The sequence below is a fragment of the Canis lupus genome, chromosome 8 (assembly GCF_003254725.2).
Source record: "Canis lupus dingo isolate Sandy chromosome 8, ASM325472v2, whole genome shotgun sequence".
Classification (NCBI taxonomy): Eukaryota; Metazoa; Chordata; class Mammalia; order Carnivora; family Canidae; genus Canis; species Canis lupus.
In genome coordinates, this window is record NC_064250.1 from 39,056,513 (window position 1) to 39,071,388 (window position 14,876).

At 44.9% G+C, this 14,876-nt stretch overlaps 2 protein-coding genes and 1 long non-coding RNA gene across 3 annotated transcripts in view; 2 read left to right on the top strand and 1 right to left on the bottom strand.

Moving 5' to 3' along the window:
* Positions 1-605: 605 nt before the first annotated feature.
* LOC125755582 (uncharacterized) lies at positions 606-1,903 on the bottom strand. The gene is made up of 2 exons (XR_007412377.1): positions 1,579-1,903; positions 606-845 (listed from the first exon to the last, which is right to left on the bottom strand). It is a non-coding gene; the product is annotated as an uncharacterized LOC125755582 (long non-coding RNA).
* A 767-nt stretch (positions 1,904-2,670) lies between these two features.
* Positions 2,671-5,531, top strand: HSPA2 (heat shock protein family A (Hsp70) member 2). The gene has a single exon (XM_025443579.3). The coding sequence runs from the start codon at positions 3,125-3,127 to the stop codon at positions 5,036-5,038; it is 1,914 nt and encodes a 637-aa protein (XP_025299364.1). The 5' UTR covers positions 2,671-3,124; the 3' UTR covers positions 5,039-5,531.
* A 5,011-nt stretch (positions 5,532-10,542) lies between these two features.
* PPP1R36 (protein phosphatase 1 regulatory subunit 36) overlaps positions 10,543-14,876 on the top strand; it is a 69,319-nt gene continuing 64,985 nt past the window's right edge. The window contains exons 1-2 of the mRNA XM_025444025.2: positions 10,543-10,838; positions 11,626-11,695. Of these exons, the coding sequence (XP_025299810.2) occupies positions 11,652-11,695 (44 nt within the window). The 5' untranslated portion in view covers positions 10,543-10,838; positions 11,626-11,651. The remainder of the gene's footprint in view (positions 10,839-11,625; positions 11,696-14,876) is intronic.

The window sequence follows — 14,876 nt, forward strand, 5'->3', positions numbered from 1 at the left end:
ACATACAGGGGCACCTGGCTGGTTCAGTCAGTAGAGAACCAGGGGACTCTTGATCTCAAGAGTTCAAGAGTCTTGAACTCCTGAGTTCAAGCCCCAGGTTTAGAGTAGAGTTTACTTAAAAAAAAAAAAAAGCTATAAAACATCAATTTACTAGGTAAAAAAAGCAGAAAAAAACCATATAACTAATGAAAATGCAGATAAAACTGCTATTGTGATTTCAGGAAGCAGTGTTAAAGATGAATGTAGTGGTCAGACTGCAAAATTTAGTTGTAATAAGTATGCATTTAGTACATAGTGACCATACATACCTCTTCCTTCTGAAGTTGTAATTTTAGTGTTGTTAAGAACTAACATGTTTGCTTTTTTGCAATCTTGCTTTGCTTGAAGTAAATGTGTGAGGGCGGTCTGAATACAGGAGATCTGGAAAGTTTCTCCCTGTTTTTCTACTTTCACAGTTGTACTGAGACCTGTCTCTAAATCACACTGTATCATCAGTTCTACAAAGAATTTGTATTGCTCTCCAGCCTGCTAATTCCGGATTCCCCTTTCAACAACATAAAAAGTAAAAATTTCCAAGAATAAATCAAAAGATCTGTACTCACAAGTTAAGACAACTTTAGTAGAAACTTTTCGGTTTTATTTTTGTTTCCCTAAAATTTTCTTTTAAAACGTTTCCTAGGGGGATCCCTGGGTGGCGCAGCGGTTTGGCGCCTGCTTTTGGCCCAGGGCACAATCCTGGAGTCCCGCATTGGGCTCCCGGCATGGAGCCTGCTTTTCCCTCTGCCAGTGTGTCTCTGCCTCCGCCTCTGTCTCTCTCTCTCTGTGTCTATCATAAATAAATAAATCTTAAAAAAAAAAAAAAAAAAAAAAGGTTTCCTAGTCCAACATTTTTTTCTTTAACTTCTCTCATAGAAAAAGAGATGGAAATTGTGGTTAAAACCAACACTATCTAACCAATGAGATTAACAAATTAATAGCAAATGTGTTTTTAAAAATGACATACAATGTCTTTTTTATGTGTTTTTAAAAATGACATGGAAATGACATACACAACTAGATAAAAGAAATCTCATTGATTTGATTGTACAGGATTCTGTCAACATTACTTTTTTGGTCACAGATAGCTTTGTGCGTTTCTTACACAAAAACTTTTCTCCAGCTGGCTCACACCAAGTCTGATAATGGGCCATAGGTTACTGGCTTCCTTCAAAAGATGGTCTCCCCCTCACATAGCCTCGGGAAAAGAATCATGACACCTAGAGCTCACCTGTAGAGACTATTTTTTGCTTGTGTCCTTCTCCTTGTGGTGACACCAAACTTCTGCACAGAACTCGCATGTGCCTCACTACACACTGCCCTCATCCACAGACAGAATGTCTTTCCTCCCCTCTTGGCTGGCACACGTGGGCCATCAGTTCCAGGAAGCTTTCACCCACAGGCCCTCCCCTGACTGGATGGTCCCCGGCTTTGTGTTCCCACAGCACTTCTCTCAAATTACGTTTTATCTTTTTACTAGAGTCTTAACCTCATAAAACCTGACCGTCTCATGTGTCTTTTTACGCTCAACATAATAGGTACCTAGTAAAGCTCCTTGAATGAATGCCTCCAGCTTTCCCCCACAACGTGAAGCATCATCGCTGTGTCTGTCACAGCAGTTTTGTTGTGGTTTTCCCTCAGGAGTCCGGACACAGGGGTCTGCTTCTACCCTCCATCAGCCGGTGCCAGACAGTACTCCCGGATCCACTCTCCTCTTCCCCTGAAACATAATAATGGAATGAGTTATATGCTCTTTTTTCATCTGCCTACTCTGAGGGGTTGTGTCTTTCCCTTAGCTCCATTCAGCACAGCTGAGGAGAACCACGTCATTCGGCTGAGCTCGGCCAGGAAACACTACTGGGGTCCTACGCACCCGCGCGCGAGCTCAGGGTGGGGCAGGGTCGTGCGGGGCGGTGAGCCTGGGGGGTTCTCACGGGGCTTCGACCGGCGCGTTTTAATGAACTTCTAGATTTTTCCAGCGGCGAATAAAGTGCTCGAAACGGAAAATAAAAGCAGTGGAGCGAGCAGGGAGACGGAGCCGGGAAGCTTCGAGTGGCAGGCCGGGCGGGGAAATGGAGAGCGGGGTGCAGGAAGCTGAAACCCCGGGAGGGCGACGCGCAGCCGCTCCCGGGTCTCCCGTGTTGCAGGCCGCCCGCGCGGCGCAGGAAAACCGCGCTCCCCGGGGCTCAGCTTTCATCCAGCGCTCACAGCCACAGAGACGCCGCGAAGCACGCCAAGTAAACTCCCAGGAGGCCGACCTCCTGGCCCAGGAACTTCAAAGCCCCCGCCGGGAGGGAGCGGCCCTCACGCGCAGACCACGCCGACTCCCGGTCGCTGCCGTTGGAAGGGCGCGGGAGGAAGAAGAAAAAAAAAAAAAAAAAAAAAAAGCTGGCTCCAGCCCTATTTCCTCGGAGCAGCCAACTCTGCAAGGACTGCCCCGCCCCCGCGTGCTACATTAGCTGGGACACTCGGCTTTGCACCGCCTTTCAGGGTTTAACAGCTCCGCCAGCCGCTCAGGTGGCTCCCCTTCCGCGTCTCCTCCGCGTACCACGCCCAGCCGCCCCTTCCCCGCCCACTTGGGAGGTCCGCGCTGCTCATTGGTTGCGCGCTCTGCCAATCGAGGAGACGTAGACGAATCCCGCCTCAGGAAAGGCAAAGAGCGAGCAAAAGCGCTTACACCTGGCGGAGGGGGCGCGAGCCTAACGCCCGGAAGCTGCCCCGCGGCGCGCGGGGCTGGGCGGTCGGAGGCTCCCCGGGAGACGCGCGGGGGCCCTCATTAGCATAACGGCCGCCCCGCGCCTCGGTGCACCGGCCGGGGTCCCGCCCCTCACCCCACTAGAAGTCTGTTGGGCTGCGGGCGGGTCAGTCCGACCCAGGCAAGCCTGCGGCGGGCGGTCCTGGGAGCGGATTGGCTCCGGGAGTTTCCAGAAGGCGGCAGCGCGGCGGCTTATAAGAGCCGGGAGCCGAGCGGGCCGAGCGGGACTCGGTGTCTGCGCTCGCGGTGTCTGGCGTGAGGCGACCGTTAGTTGACGCCGCAGGTTTTCCGGCCCCAGGGTTGTCGCCTAACGTCGCCTGCCCAGCTCTCAGGATGTCTGCCCGCGGCCCGGCTATCGGCATCGACCTGGGCACCACGTACTCGTGCGTCGGGGTCTTCCAACACGGCAAAGTAGAGATCATCGCCAACGACCAGGGCAACCGCACCACCCCCAGCTACGTGGCCTTCACCGACACGGAGCGCCTCATCGGCGACGCCGCCAAGAACCAGGTGGCCATGAACCCCACCAACACCATCTTCGACGCCAAGAGGCTGATCGGGCGGAAGTTCGAGGACGCCACGGTGCAATCGGACATGAAACACTGGCCGTTCCGGGTGGTGAGCGAGGGAGGGAAACCCAAGGTGCAGGTGGAGTACAAGGGAGAGATGAAGACCTTCTTCCCGGAGGAGATCTCCTCCATGGTCCTCACGAAGATGAAGGAGATCGCCGAAGCCTATCTGGGGGGCAAGGTGCAGAGCGCGGTCATCACGGTCCCGGCTTACTTCAATGACTCGCAGCGCCAGGCCACCAAGGATGCGGGCACCATCACCGGCCTCAACGTGCTGCGCATCATCAACGAGCCGACCGCCGCGGCCATTGCCTACGGCCTGGACAAGAAGGGGTGCGCCGGCGGCGAGAAGAACGTGCTCATCTTTGACCTGGGCGGCGGCACCTTCGACGTGTCCATCCTGACCATCGAGGACGGCATCTTCGAGGTGAAGTCCACAGCCGGCGACACCCACCTGGGCGGCGAGGACTTCGACAACCGCATGGTGAGCCACCTGGCGGAGGAGTTCAAGCGCAAGCACAAGAAGGACATTGGGCCCAACAAGCGCGCAGTGCGGCGACTGCGCACCGCCTGCGAGCGCGCCAAGCGCACCTTGAGCTCGTCGACGCAGGCGAGCATCGAGATCGACTCGCTGTACGAGGGCGTGGACTTCTACACGTCCATCACCCGCGCCCGCTTCGAAGAGCTCAACGCGGACCTCTTCCGCGGAACCCTGGAGCCGGTGGAGAAGGCGCTGCGTGACGCCAAGCTGGACAAGGGCCAGATCCAGGAGATCGTGCTGGTGGGCGGCTCCACCCGCATCCCCAAGATCCAGAAGCTGTTACAGGATTTCTTCAACGGCAAGGAGCTGAACAAGAGCATCAACCCCGACGAGGCGGTGGCCTACGGAGCCGCGGTGCAGGCGGCCATCCTCATCGGGGACAAGTCGGAGAACGTGCAGGACCTGCTGCTGCTCGACGTGACCCCCTTGTCGTTGGGCATTGAGACGGCTGGCGGCGTCATGACCCCACTCATCAAGAGGAACACCACGATCCCGACCAAGCAAACGCAGACCTTCACCACCTACTCAGACAACCAGAGCAGCGTGCTGGTGCAGGTGTACGAGGGCGAGCGGGCCATGACCAAGGACAATAACCTGCTGGGCAAGTTCGACCTGACCGGGATTCCCCCGGCTCCCCGCGGGGTCCCCCAGATCGAGGTCACCTTCGACATCGACGCCAACGGCATCCTCAACGTCACCGCCGCCGACAAGAGCACCGGTAAAGAAAACAAAATTACCATTACCAACGACAAGGGTCGTCTAAGCAAGGACGACATTGACCGGATGGTGCAGGAGGCCGAGCGGTACAAGTCGGAAGATGAAGCCAATCGCGACCGGGTCGCCGCCAAAAACGCGGTGGAGTCCTATACCTACAACATCAAGCAGACGGTGGAAGACGAGAAACTCAGGGGCAAGATTAGCGAGCAGGACAAAAACAAGATCCTCGACAAGTGTCAGGAGGTGATCAACTGGCTCGACCGAAACCAGATGGCAGAGAAAGACGAGTATGAACACAAGCAGAAAGAGCTTGAAAGAGTGTGCAACCCCATCATCAGCAAACTTTACCAAGGCGGCCCTGGCGGCGGCGGCGGCGGTTCTGGAGCCTCCGGGGGACCGACCATCGAGGAAGTGGACTAAGCTTGCACTCGAGTCAGCGTAAACCTCTTTTCCTTTCTCTCTTTTCTTTTGTGTGTGTGTGTTTTTTTTTTTTTTTCTTTTTTTGAAATGCCTTGGTGCCAAGTATGAGATCTGTTGTTGGAAGTCTTTAGCTAGGTGTATGCATATGAAAGGAAGGGTGCAACAACTTAGTTTAATTATAAAAGGTTAGTTCTAAAGTTTGAGTTTAAAACCATTATTTGAGGTTTCTCTTTAATGCATTTTGGGTGTTTGCTGACTTGAGCATTTTTGCGTAGCTTAGTTTGTGCATGGAGGTTTGTTTGAGATGGAAAACCTGAAGTTTGCACGAAAGTTCTGTGGAAGCTTGGTTACAATAAAATATAGAGAAGCTTGAATTGTTTATTTTTATGTACCTCTTTAAAATGAACATTGCAGTGATGTTAAGGACAGGTATACTTTTTGCAAACAAATGCATAAATACAAATTTAAAGTAAAGCTGAAATTTATCTCAAAATTAGTCTTCGAGTTTTCAGTTTTTCCTTCTCACTGTTTTACCCCTCTTGGTCTTTACTAAGATGAAATGTAACTCAGTCTTGTCTAATTCTCAGATGGGATTCCTGCTTTGAATTACTGACAACTTTTAAAGGGACAAGATGAAGGTGGTTCAGCAGTTTAGTGCCTGCCCTTGGCCCAGGGCGTGATCCTGGAGTATCTGGATTGAGTCCCACATCAGGCTCTCTGCATGGAGCCTGCTTCTCCCTCTGCCTGTGTCTCTGCCTCTCTCATGAATAAAATAATAAATAAATAAATAAATAAACAAACAAATCTTTAAAGGGACAAGATCTGGGTCAACTTTCCCCCTCCTTTTAATAAAGAAACCAGACATCTGCCAGTGTACCTAAGGCTTGGTTTAAGTTTTCAAGTGAAAATACACCTGAATATTCCAGTAAAATACAAGCTATATTCTGGGGTTAAGTATAGATTGATTCTTTTCTGTAAACTAACAAAGGTGGGGTAAGAATTGTCTTCTGATAATAGCCTGACATCGTATGAAACAAATTGCTTTTTTTGTGGCATGCGGGTGCCTGAAACAAAAGCTAGCAGGGCAAACTTTAAAGCTACTTAATATTAAGAGTCCAATTTAGTCAAACTTGTTTTAACTTTATTTTTCATGACTTAATTTCTGAGCTTATCCAAATTCCATAAGGACAGGTTTTCAACAGTTGCAATTACTTGGGGGATAGAGGGAGATAATTTTTTTCTTATTTGAGAATCATAATGCTTTTGCAATACTTGCCTTAAATCACTAGAATAGATTTTTTTTTAATTTTCATTTTTTAAATATTTGTTTTAAAGATTGATTAAAAAAGATTTATTTATTTTGGGGGGAGGGGTAGAGGGAGAGAGAAACCCAAGAAGACTGTGTTGAGCACAGAGCCCAATGTGTGGTGTGGGGCTCCCTCTCATCACCCTGAGATATCAGACCTGAGCCGAAAACCAAGGATCAGCTGCTTAACCGACTATGCCACCCAGGCATCCCAGATTTTCTTTTCTAAAAGACAAAACTGAAAGATGGTCCTGTATTTTGTAATATACCACTTGTTCATTTTCCTATAAATCTGATTTAAGATTGTTAAGATAAGAATGTTGCAACTCTGGGATCCACTGTCCTGAGCTTAAGCTTTAAAGTCTGCATCCTTAGGAGAAGGGGGTTCATATTTATAGTGGAATGACACTTCTGTTTTGTTCTGATTTATTCTCTTTAAAGGAAACTTGGGAGAAATTCAGAAAAGCTGATTGGGAAATGCATAATGTAATGTTTTCACCACATACAGACTTTGGAATCTCTTTTAAGTGATGTAGATTTGCTTCATGTTGTTCATAAGATAACAGTGCACTATAGGAGCTATATTTTTAGTAGTGGACCCTTCTGTACCATACCAGGAAGACTAATTTTTTAATAATATAAAAACTAAAGAACAAATTAGCCTAAAAATATTGAGCTTTGTAATGACTCTGGTCATGAGCTGTTTTTTATTTTATTTTTATTTTTTAAGGAGAGTCATTTGGGTGGGTGGGAGTAAGATAAAAAGGCAATTTTGAAATTATTTCAAAATAAACTTAAAAAAAATTTAAGGTCATTTCTCTTTACACTCTGAAAAGCTGAAGATAACTCAGGTTTTTCCATGCTGGTGCCACATTGGTGGAAAGTTTTCAGCAAAGAGGCATTAAGGGGGTTTAACTACACATAGCATTACATAAATACTTGGCAAACTACCTTAGTATTAACAGAATCAGGTGAATACTAGCTTTAGAGTGATGTTTAACATGAATTTTTACTAAGATAATGCTCATTCTAAGTAAACTTTTACTAGTCTTTTATTTGTTGAAAGCATTTATCCCTTGCTCTGACTTCAAAATGCAATGGAATTTTTCTGTAAGTGCAATTTGGTATTAGTATGATTCATTTTAGACCTTTGTTTAGAAGAGATTAGTTTCAAAAGTATCAGAAAAATGACCATCGTATGGCCTGGCCTCTGGTAAGTAACTTGCTGTAACAATATCAATCTATGTAGATACTCCATTTAATATTATTCTGAAAAGTAATTTGTAAGATTCCTCACCCTCTTGAGTGTTTTTAATTTAATTTTGTCTTCTCAAATTTATCTAGATCTGAATATTACGAAGGTAAAGCCACCAAAGTAGCCACTCAATGTTTCCAAGGATCAGTTGAAACTGGTAATCGGATAACTCCTGGGAACTCCTTAGCAGATGTTAGATCAGACATAGTCAAATGACAATGGAAAAAGTACTTGATACTAGGATGAGACTAAATTACAGCCTAAGGAATAATCAGCATCACTTGAACGTGAAAGTAGTGCTATATTAGGGACTAGTGGTCTGGACTAAAGCTAATGTAACATATATAGAATGCTAAGGGATTAAAAAAGAACAATTCTCAGAATGGGCAATTCTTACCTTGAATGTCAATATAGTTGTCCCTGTTTTGAGACAATAAATCTAAACACCTGTCAAAATAAGACCTAACAGATTGTTTCATAGTATTTGAGATGCATGAAATTTCAAAACAAGCTTACTCTAAAATTTTTATGGTATTAGTTTGATGTATATAGTGATAATTCAATAACATTTGTTCATGAGGAGCTATTAATGCAGTTCACATCTTTAAATTTAGCATGCATAATAGGATAGTGTATCACCTGTCAAGGAGACTTCATGAGAATTTCTTTATCCTACAAATTGAATGTAGTTTATAAAAGTTGTGCTGTGAGGCATGTTCCCCTTGCTTTTGAACACTGGAATTGAAGTTTTCAAGAATCTCAAATCCATACATCACAAGTCAACTGCTAAGACAATATATATGTTTAGGTTGAGAAACAACAGGAATATTCAGTTGCTTCTGTGTATGTCTAAATAGGAATGAGAAAACTGCCTTGAAGGGTTATCTGTAAGCATTACAATTAGATATAGAAAAATTAATACATTCCTTAAAGAGAAATTATAGGTTCTTAGAGGTAGCTCTTAGAATACTTTAGGGTATATGCATTCCTGAAATTTAATAGGATGATAATGTTAAAATGTCTTTCCCTTAGAACATATCAAGAAGCCCATTGGCTCTTTACTTTTTCAGTATAGATTGGGTTGTTTGTGAATTGAAGGTTGGGGAAATAAGCAAACAGAAATGAAGTTGATAATTCAAATACTGGCATTGCCATTTTCTTACAAATTCTAAAAGGTAGAATTATAATACTTTGAAAATCTGTTATGACTTTTTCATAGTATAAGCATACATTATATTCAGTTAATGTTTTGGACCTAAACTCTGAGACCAGCAACCTAGTTTTATATTATATGCTCGTAGTTATATGACCCTGAGAAGTTTCTCTTAATTAGAAAAAAAAAAAAATCATGTCTCATAGGACACTTGAAACTGTTAATAGGGCAGCCTGTGTCTCTGCCTCTCTGTGTGTCTCTCATGAATAAATAAAATCTTTTAGAAAAATTGTTAATAATTAGTAGCTTTATCCCTACTTTTTTTTAAGAGAGAGAGAGGCAGAGACACAGGCAGAGGGAGAAGCAGGCTCCACGCAGGGAGTCTGACGTGGGACTCAATCCTGGGTCTCCAGGATCACACCCTGGTCTGTGGAGGCAGACGCCAAACCTCTGAGCCACCCGGGCTGCCCCATCCCTACTTTATAACATCATGAATTTTTTTTAAAGAGAAAATTATATTTATATTTTTGGTTATGAGATTCTGATATTAAAAAAATCTAGTAAAAAATCTTTAATGAATAGGTCACTTTTAAAATAAATAATGAATATTTTACTCCCTTTTTGTTAGGGTCCGATAATACAGAAGCGTAAGATTGCCCCTAGAGAGGTTTCGAAGTTTACCTATAAATATTGTCCCTCTAGCACAGGTGAAATAGCTTGTAACTTTTACATTAGATCATTGTTTTTGGTTCTCAACTCTTTTACCGTAGTTTTGTTCATTAGACAGCCTGAAGTTAAACTATGGTGCAGTATAAAAGATCTTTGGTTTTCTATTAACATTTCTTCACTCACTGGGATAAACTGAGGAAGTTGAAGTGTGGTCTTCCTGACAATGGTGGTAAGATGAATGGATTCTATCCAGAGTTCTTGGTCTTTCTAGGCCTTTGTGGCGTGTCAGGTCATAATTTCTCCCTGTCTTCTCTCCACCCCAAGTTATGTACCTTGTTAGGTGAAAAATTCTTGGTGACTGGGATATTCTTAACTCCTATTCTAAATCAGTCATCTCAAATGTAGTAAGCCAGTCCTGAGGCCACAGGCTCAAAGCCACTGCCAGTGTGTACAGGTGGGTTTCCATATATCTGAACAGCAGTGGGAATATAGTTACTATTTAGGGAGCATCTCTTAACCTAATTAAGCTGTGGAGATAAAGGCAGAATATTTAGGCATTTTCAATCATGTGTTATCTAGCATTGCTGACATCAGTGTTGGAAGGAAAAATATCAGCCAGTCAGTTGCAAGAAGGAATTAGAAGACACAGACAGGATTTGAAAAGTGAAAAGCATGAATGTAAAAATATAATTAATACTGATTGACGCAAAGCAAGTGTCTGCTTTGAGCAACGCTAATTTTGAGTACTTAAGGATGGTGTTTTAGACACATTACTCCTTTAAAAATCTCGTAACCCCTGATTTCGGTATCTTCAAGACGATCAGAGTTGTCTTGCCCTGGGTAACACACCTGGTTATGCAGCAGAACCAAGTTATGAAAACTTCACTTACACATCCTCCCCTACACCTCCACCGGCCGCCTCCCACCCCCATCGACCTAATCTCAACTTGGATTTGAAATTCAGTGCCATTAAAATTTAGGACTAAGGGATCTTCCCTATGAAACTGAGTCTTGTTATTTCAATTAAGAACAAGAAACAGTTCAGTGGTTTACTTCACGGTTGGAAGGACCTAAAAGAATTGACTCCAAGAGAACCCCTGGGCAGCTTTACTATACCTAAGCCCAGAAGCCACCAGAGCACAGGTAGTCGGAAAGCAGAGCCCCGAGCCCGGGGCAAGGGAGCCGGGCGGAGGCGTCTCCCGCACCGGGTGGGCCGCCCCGCTGCCCTCTGGCCGCCCGCGCCGCCCGCCCCGGAAGACGCCCCGCCCCCCGGGCGCCCTCGGGCCGCGGTTGCCCAGCACCGCCAGGCGGTTGCTTGGGCACCGGATTAGGCCGGTCGGTAGCGACCATGCCTCAGGTGCCGGAGTTGTATTCCCGTCGGAAGCGGTGGGACGGGCAGACCGCTTCCCTGCCGGAGGTGCGTGCAGCCTTGGCTGACCCCGACCCCGAGGCCCGGGCTGACCCGCCCCGCCGCCGCCTCCCGGCCCGCCGCTCCCGGGGCGCCCCCCCGCCCGCAGCCCCGCCCGCAGCCCCGGGCGAGCGGCACTCGGGGAGAAGAGGAAAACCCAGGCGAGGGAGGTGTACTCGGCCAAGGTCAGAATTGAATTCCGGTTCCCTACCCAGATATTTGGAAGTTCTGGAAATTCCACCTCAGCACCTCTAATTGATTGGTTGCAAAATAAATAGCCCTCCTGCGCAGGCAGCTGTCCTGCCCCAGGCGCGACCCCGGAAAGGAAGGGCTGGTGGGTTGTTACCGTCGTTGACAAGGTAAGCTTGTTCCTCGCCTACTTCCCCTGGAAGGGAGGCGGTGGCCGGGCGGGCTCCCTGGTTTTGAATGTCTTCACTCCTTTTCTCCGCGGAGGCTGCCCTGAGCCTCAGTTTATTGTGGTCTGAGTCCCAATTCATGAGTAAATTGTTCTGATGAGTCTTGATATAGTGGTGCCGGCTAAGTGAAGTTTCCTTCCTTCCCTTCCTTTTCTTCCTTCCTCCCTCCCTCCCTCTTTTCCCTCTTTTCTACTGAAACTGCACTTGAATACAAAAGGGATAAAATCCTGGCTACGATTAAAACAAAAAACCTCCACAACACTTGAAGATTCTACATCTTTATTGAATAAAGAGCAACAAGTGGGAATTGTTAAAAGTTCATTGTGACATGTGTATTGTAAATTGAATTTTTAATATTGCTGCAATCATTTCATTTACAGCAATTCAATTTGGATTACAATTGGGGATGTGGTACTGGAAAGATGAAACCAGAACTCTTGAATTCAGAAGGTATATTTTATTAAAACTTTATTATAGCTTTTATAAAAATTTCATGTGCTTAGGGTAAAACACACACACACACACACACACACACACACACAAGAGTATAACAAGCAAAATAAATATCTGCTGAAATTCCACGATCTAGAGAAAATCATTTTGGTCAGCAGACTTCCAGACATCACTTTTAATAACATCTATCAGCTGCTTCCTATGTACCAGACACTGTGCTAATCAGTTTGTCAATCCTTTGAAAAAGTTGCGTGCTCATCCAGTTTTACAGATAAAACTGAACTCAAAGGGTGAAGCAATTTAAAGAAAACTAAGACTTTGCCAAATGGCACAGCTCACAGGTGACAAAGATGATTGAAATCTAGATCTGTTTGTCTCAGAGTCCATGTTCTTAACTACTTTATAAAATTGCCTCTTTGAGTTACAAAAATAAAGTTCTACGTTAATGAGACCGTATTATACTTGCTGCACAATAGTCAATTCTCCAAAGTGAAATTATTAAATTAGAAAAATTGATTTTAATCTCCTTTGAGAAAATACTCTATGAAAAAGTGCATAACTCAACAGACAATACTAGCCACTATCTGCTGTGTACCTATTATGTGCCAGACATTTGCATGTTTTTAGATTCTTTTTTTTTTTAAGATTTTATTTATTTATTCATAAGAGACAGAGAGAGAGAGGCAGAGACACAGCCAGAGGGAGAAGCAGAGGCTCTATGCAGGGGGCTCGACGTGGGACTGGATCCCAGATCTCCAGGATCATGCTGCGGGCTGAAGGCGGCGCTAAACCTCTGAGCCACCCCGGCTACCCTGTTTTTAGATTCTTAAACAGCCATGAAAAGTGAGCATTAATACTTTCATTTTATAGATGAAGAAACAAGGCTCAAGAAGGTTAAACAACTGAACCAAAGTCATACAGCCAGTAAGTAGCAAAACTGACATTTTGAACCAGGGTTAGTCTGATGCCAAAACCTTTCCCCACCATATATACATACTGTTTCCCTCCTTTAGACAGTAGGCCCCTCCGTGGCAGGAACTGTCTTACTCATCTTTGTGTCCCTAGGAGTTGTCTACAGAACTTCACAGAGTACACCCTCCCCAAATATTTATTGAGTATTTCAATAAACCAAATCAAAGTACAAGTTAAATACATATTAAAACACCAGAAGGGGGATCCCTTGGGTGGCTCAGCAGTTAAGCATCTGCCTCCTGCTCAGGGCGTGATCCTGGAGTCCCGGGATCGAGTCCCACGTCGGGCTCCCCGCATGGAGCCTGCTTCTCCCTCTGCCTGTCTCTGCGTCTCCCTCTCTCTGTCTCTCCTGAATAAATAAAATCTTTAAAAAAAAAAAAAAAAAAAAAACACCAGAAGGGATCCCTGGGTGGCTCAGCGGTTTAGCACCTGCCTTCCGCCCAGGGCGTGATCCTGGAGTCCCGGGATGGAGTCCCACATCGGGCTCCCTGCATGGAGCCTCTTCTCTCTGCCTGTGTCTCTCATGAATAAATAAATAAAACCTTTTTAAAAATAAATATAAATTAAAAAAAACAAAATGTGGGTATAAATTTCAAGTGTCAACATTTTCTTTTTTCAGTTTATTTATTTATTAAGTGACATTTGGGGTGGGTTACCATTAGATTAATCTAATTCATTGGTATCAATTTCTCACCGACTTTCTTACTCATAAAATATTTATAAACCAGTTTCTTTTGGTTTATTAACAAATTATTCTTTAAAAATGGCATGATTGGGGTGCCTGGGTGTCTCAGTCAGTTAAATGTCTGCCTTTGGCTCTGGTCGTGATCCCAGGGTCCTGGGATCGAGCCACATTGGGTCTCTGCTCAGTAAGGAGTCTGCTTCTCCCTCTCCCTCTGCCTGCCACAATGCTTACTTGTGCTCTCTCACTCCATCAAATAAATAAAATATTTAAAAAAAAAATAGGATAATTGATTTCCACTAATTTTGGAGAATATATGTGTGATGGCATGATTTAAAAGGTAGATTATATGGCATCATTTTGAAAGGCCAGATACAAAAATTAAATCTATAATTCCGTTTATATTTAAGTTTAAAATAACAGGCCAAAAAAAGAACTGTGATGATAGAGGTCAGACTAGTGGTTACTTTGGGACATTAGCAACTGGCAGGGGATGGGGGAAGGTGTCAGAGAACCTTCTGAGGTGCTGGAAATGGTCTAAATATTGATCTGGGTGGTGGTTACATGGGTATGTACATAGTAAAAAATTCATCAAGCTGTCCACTTAAGATTTATGTACTTTGCTACATGTTAAATCATACCAATTTTAAAAAGCAAAAAACCAAACCAAAACAACACACTAACTCCAGACGGTGGAGTACACAAAATAGGAGCAGTTAGGAGACAGAAAATAATACTATGAAGAATAGATGGGTGATGGCATGATAAATCTCAGAGTATCAGGATGACCTTGGGAGTCCAGCTGCTGAGGACAGTACCAAGGAAGAGGAAAGTAGACCTTTGTATGTTTAGGCCAGAGCTAGTGTTTGGAGTTGATGGAAATGCAGGTACTGATTTCTTTTTAGAATTAAGCATATGCCATCACAAAATAAAATGTGAGAAGACTCATGAGCAGCAACAAGCTCTTTTTTTTTTTTCCAGAAATGATTTCAGAGACTTTTGTCACCCCCGTTGCTGGTAATGGTGCAGGGCCAAGGCAGTGGTAGGGGTGGGAGCACCAGAGGCAGAGGGAAGGCCTGTTCAGTCACTGCACTTGCACCTGGTTTTGTTTAGTACACTCTATAAATCTTTGCCAAGCAAACATAATGGGATTGCATCTGTGCTCTAGAAAGCCCCTGCCACAGTAGCATGGAGAGGCAAGATGAGAACAAGGGAGACAAGGGCGCCTGGCTGGCTCAGTTGGCTAAGCGTCTGCCTTGAGGTCAGGTTATGATCTCAGAGCCCTGGGATCAAACCTACACAGGGCTCCCTGCTCATTGGGGACCTTGCTTCTCCCTCTCTCGCTCCCCCTGCTTATGCAGTCTCTCTCTTCAAAAATAAAAAAAATAGAGTACTCTTATCGGTGAGTTTACCTGTGATGGAAAAAAAAAAAAAGACCTAGTAGCCTTTTGGGGATCCAGTCGTAAAGGAAGGTAATTTTTGTTGGTGTGTTTTTTTAAATTTTTTTATTCATGAGAGACAGAG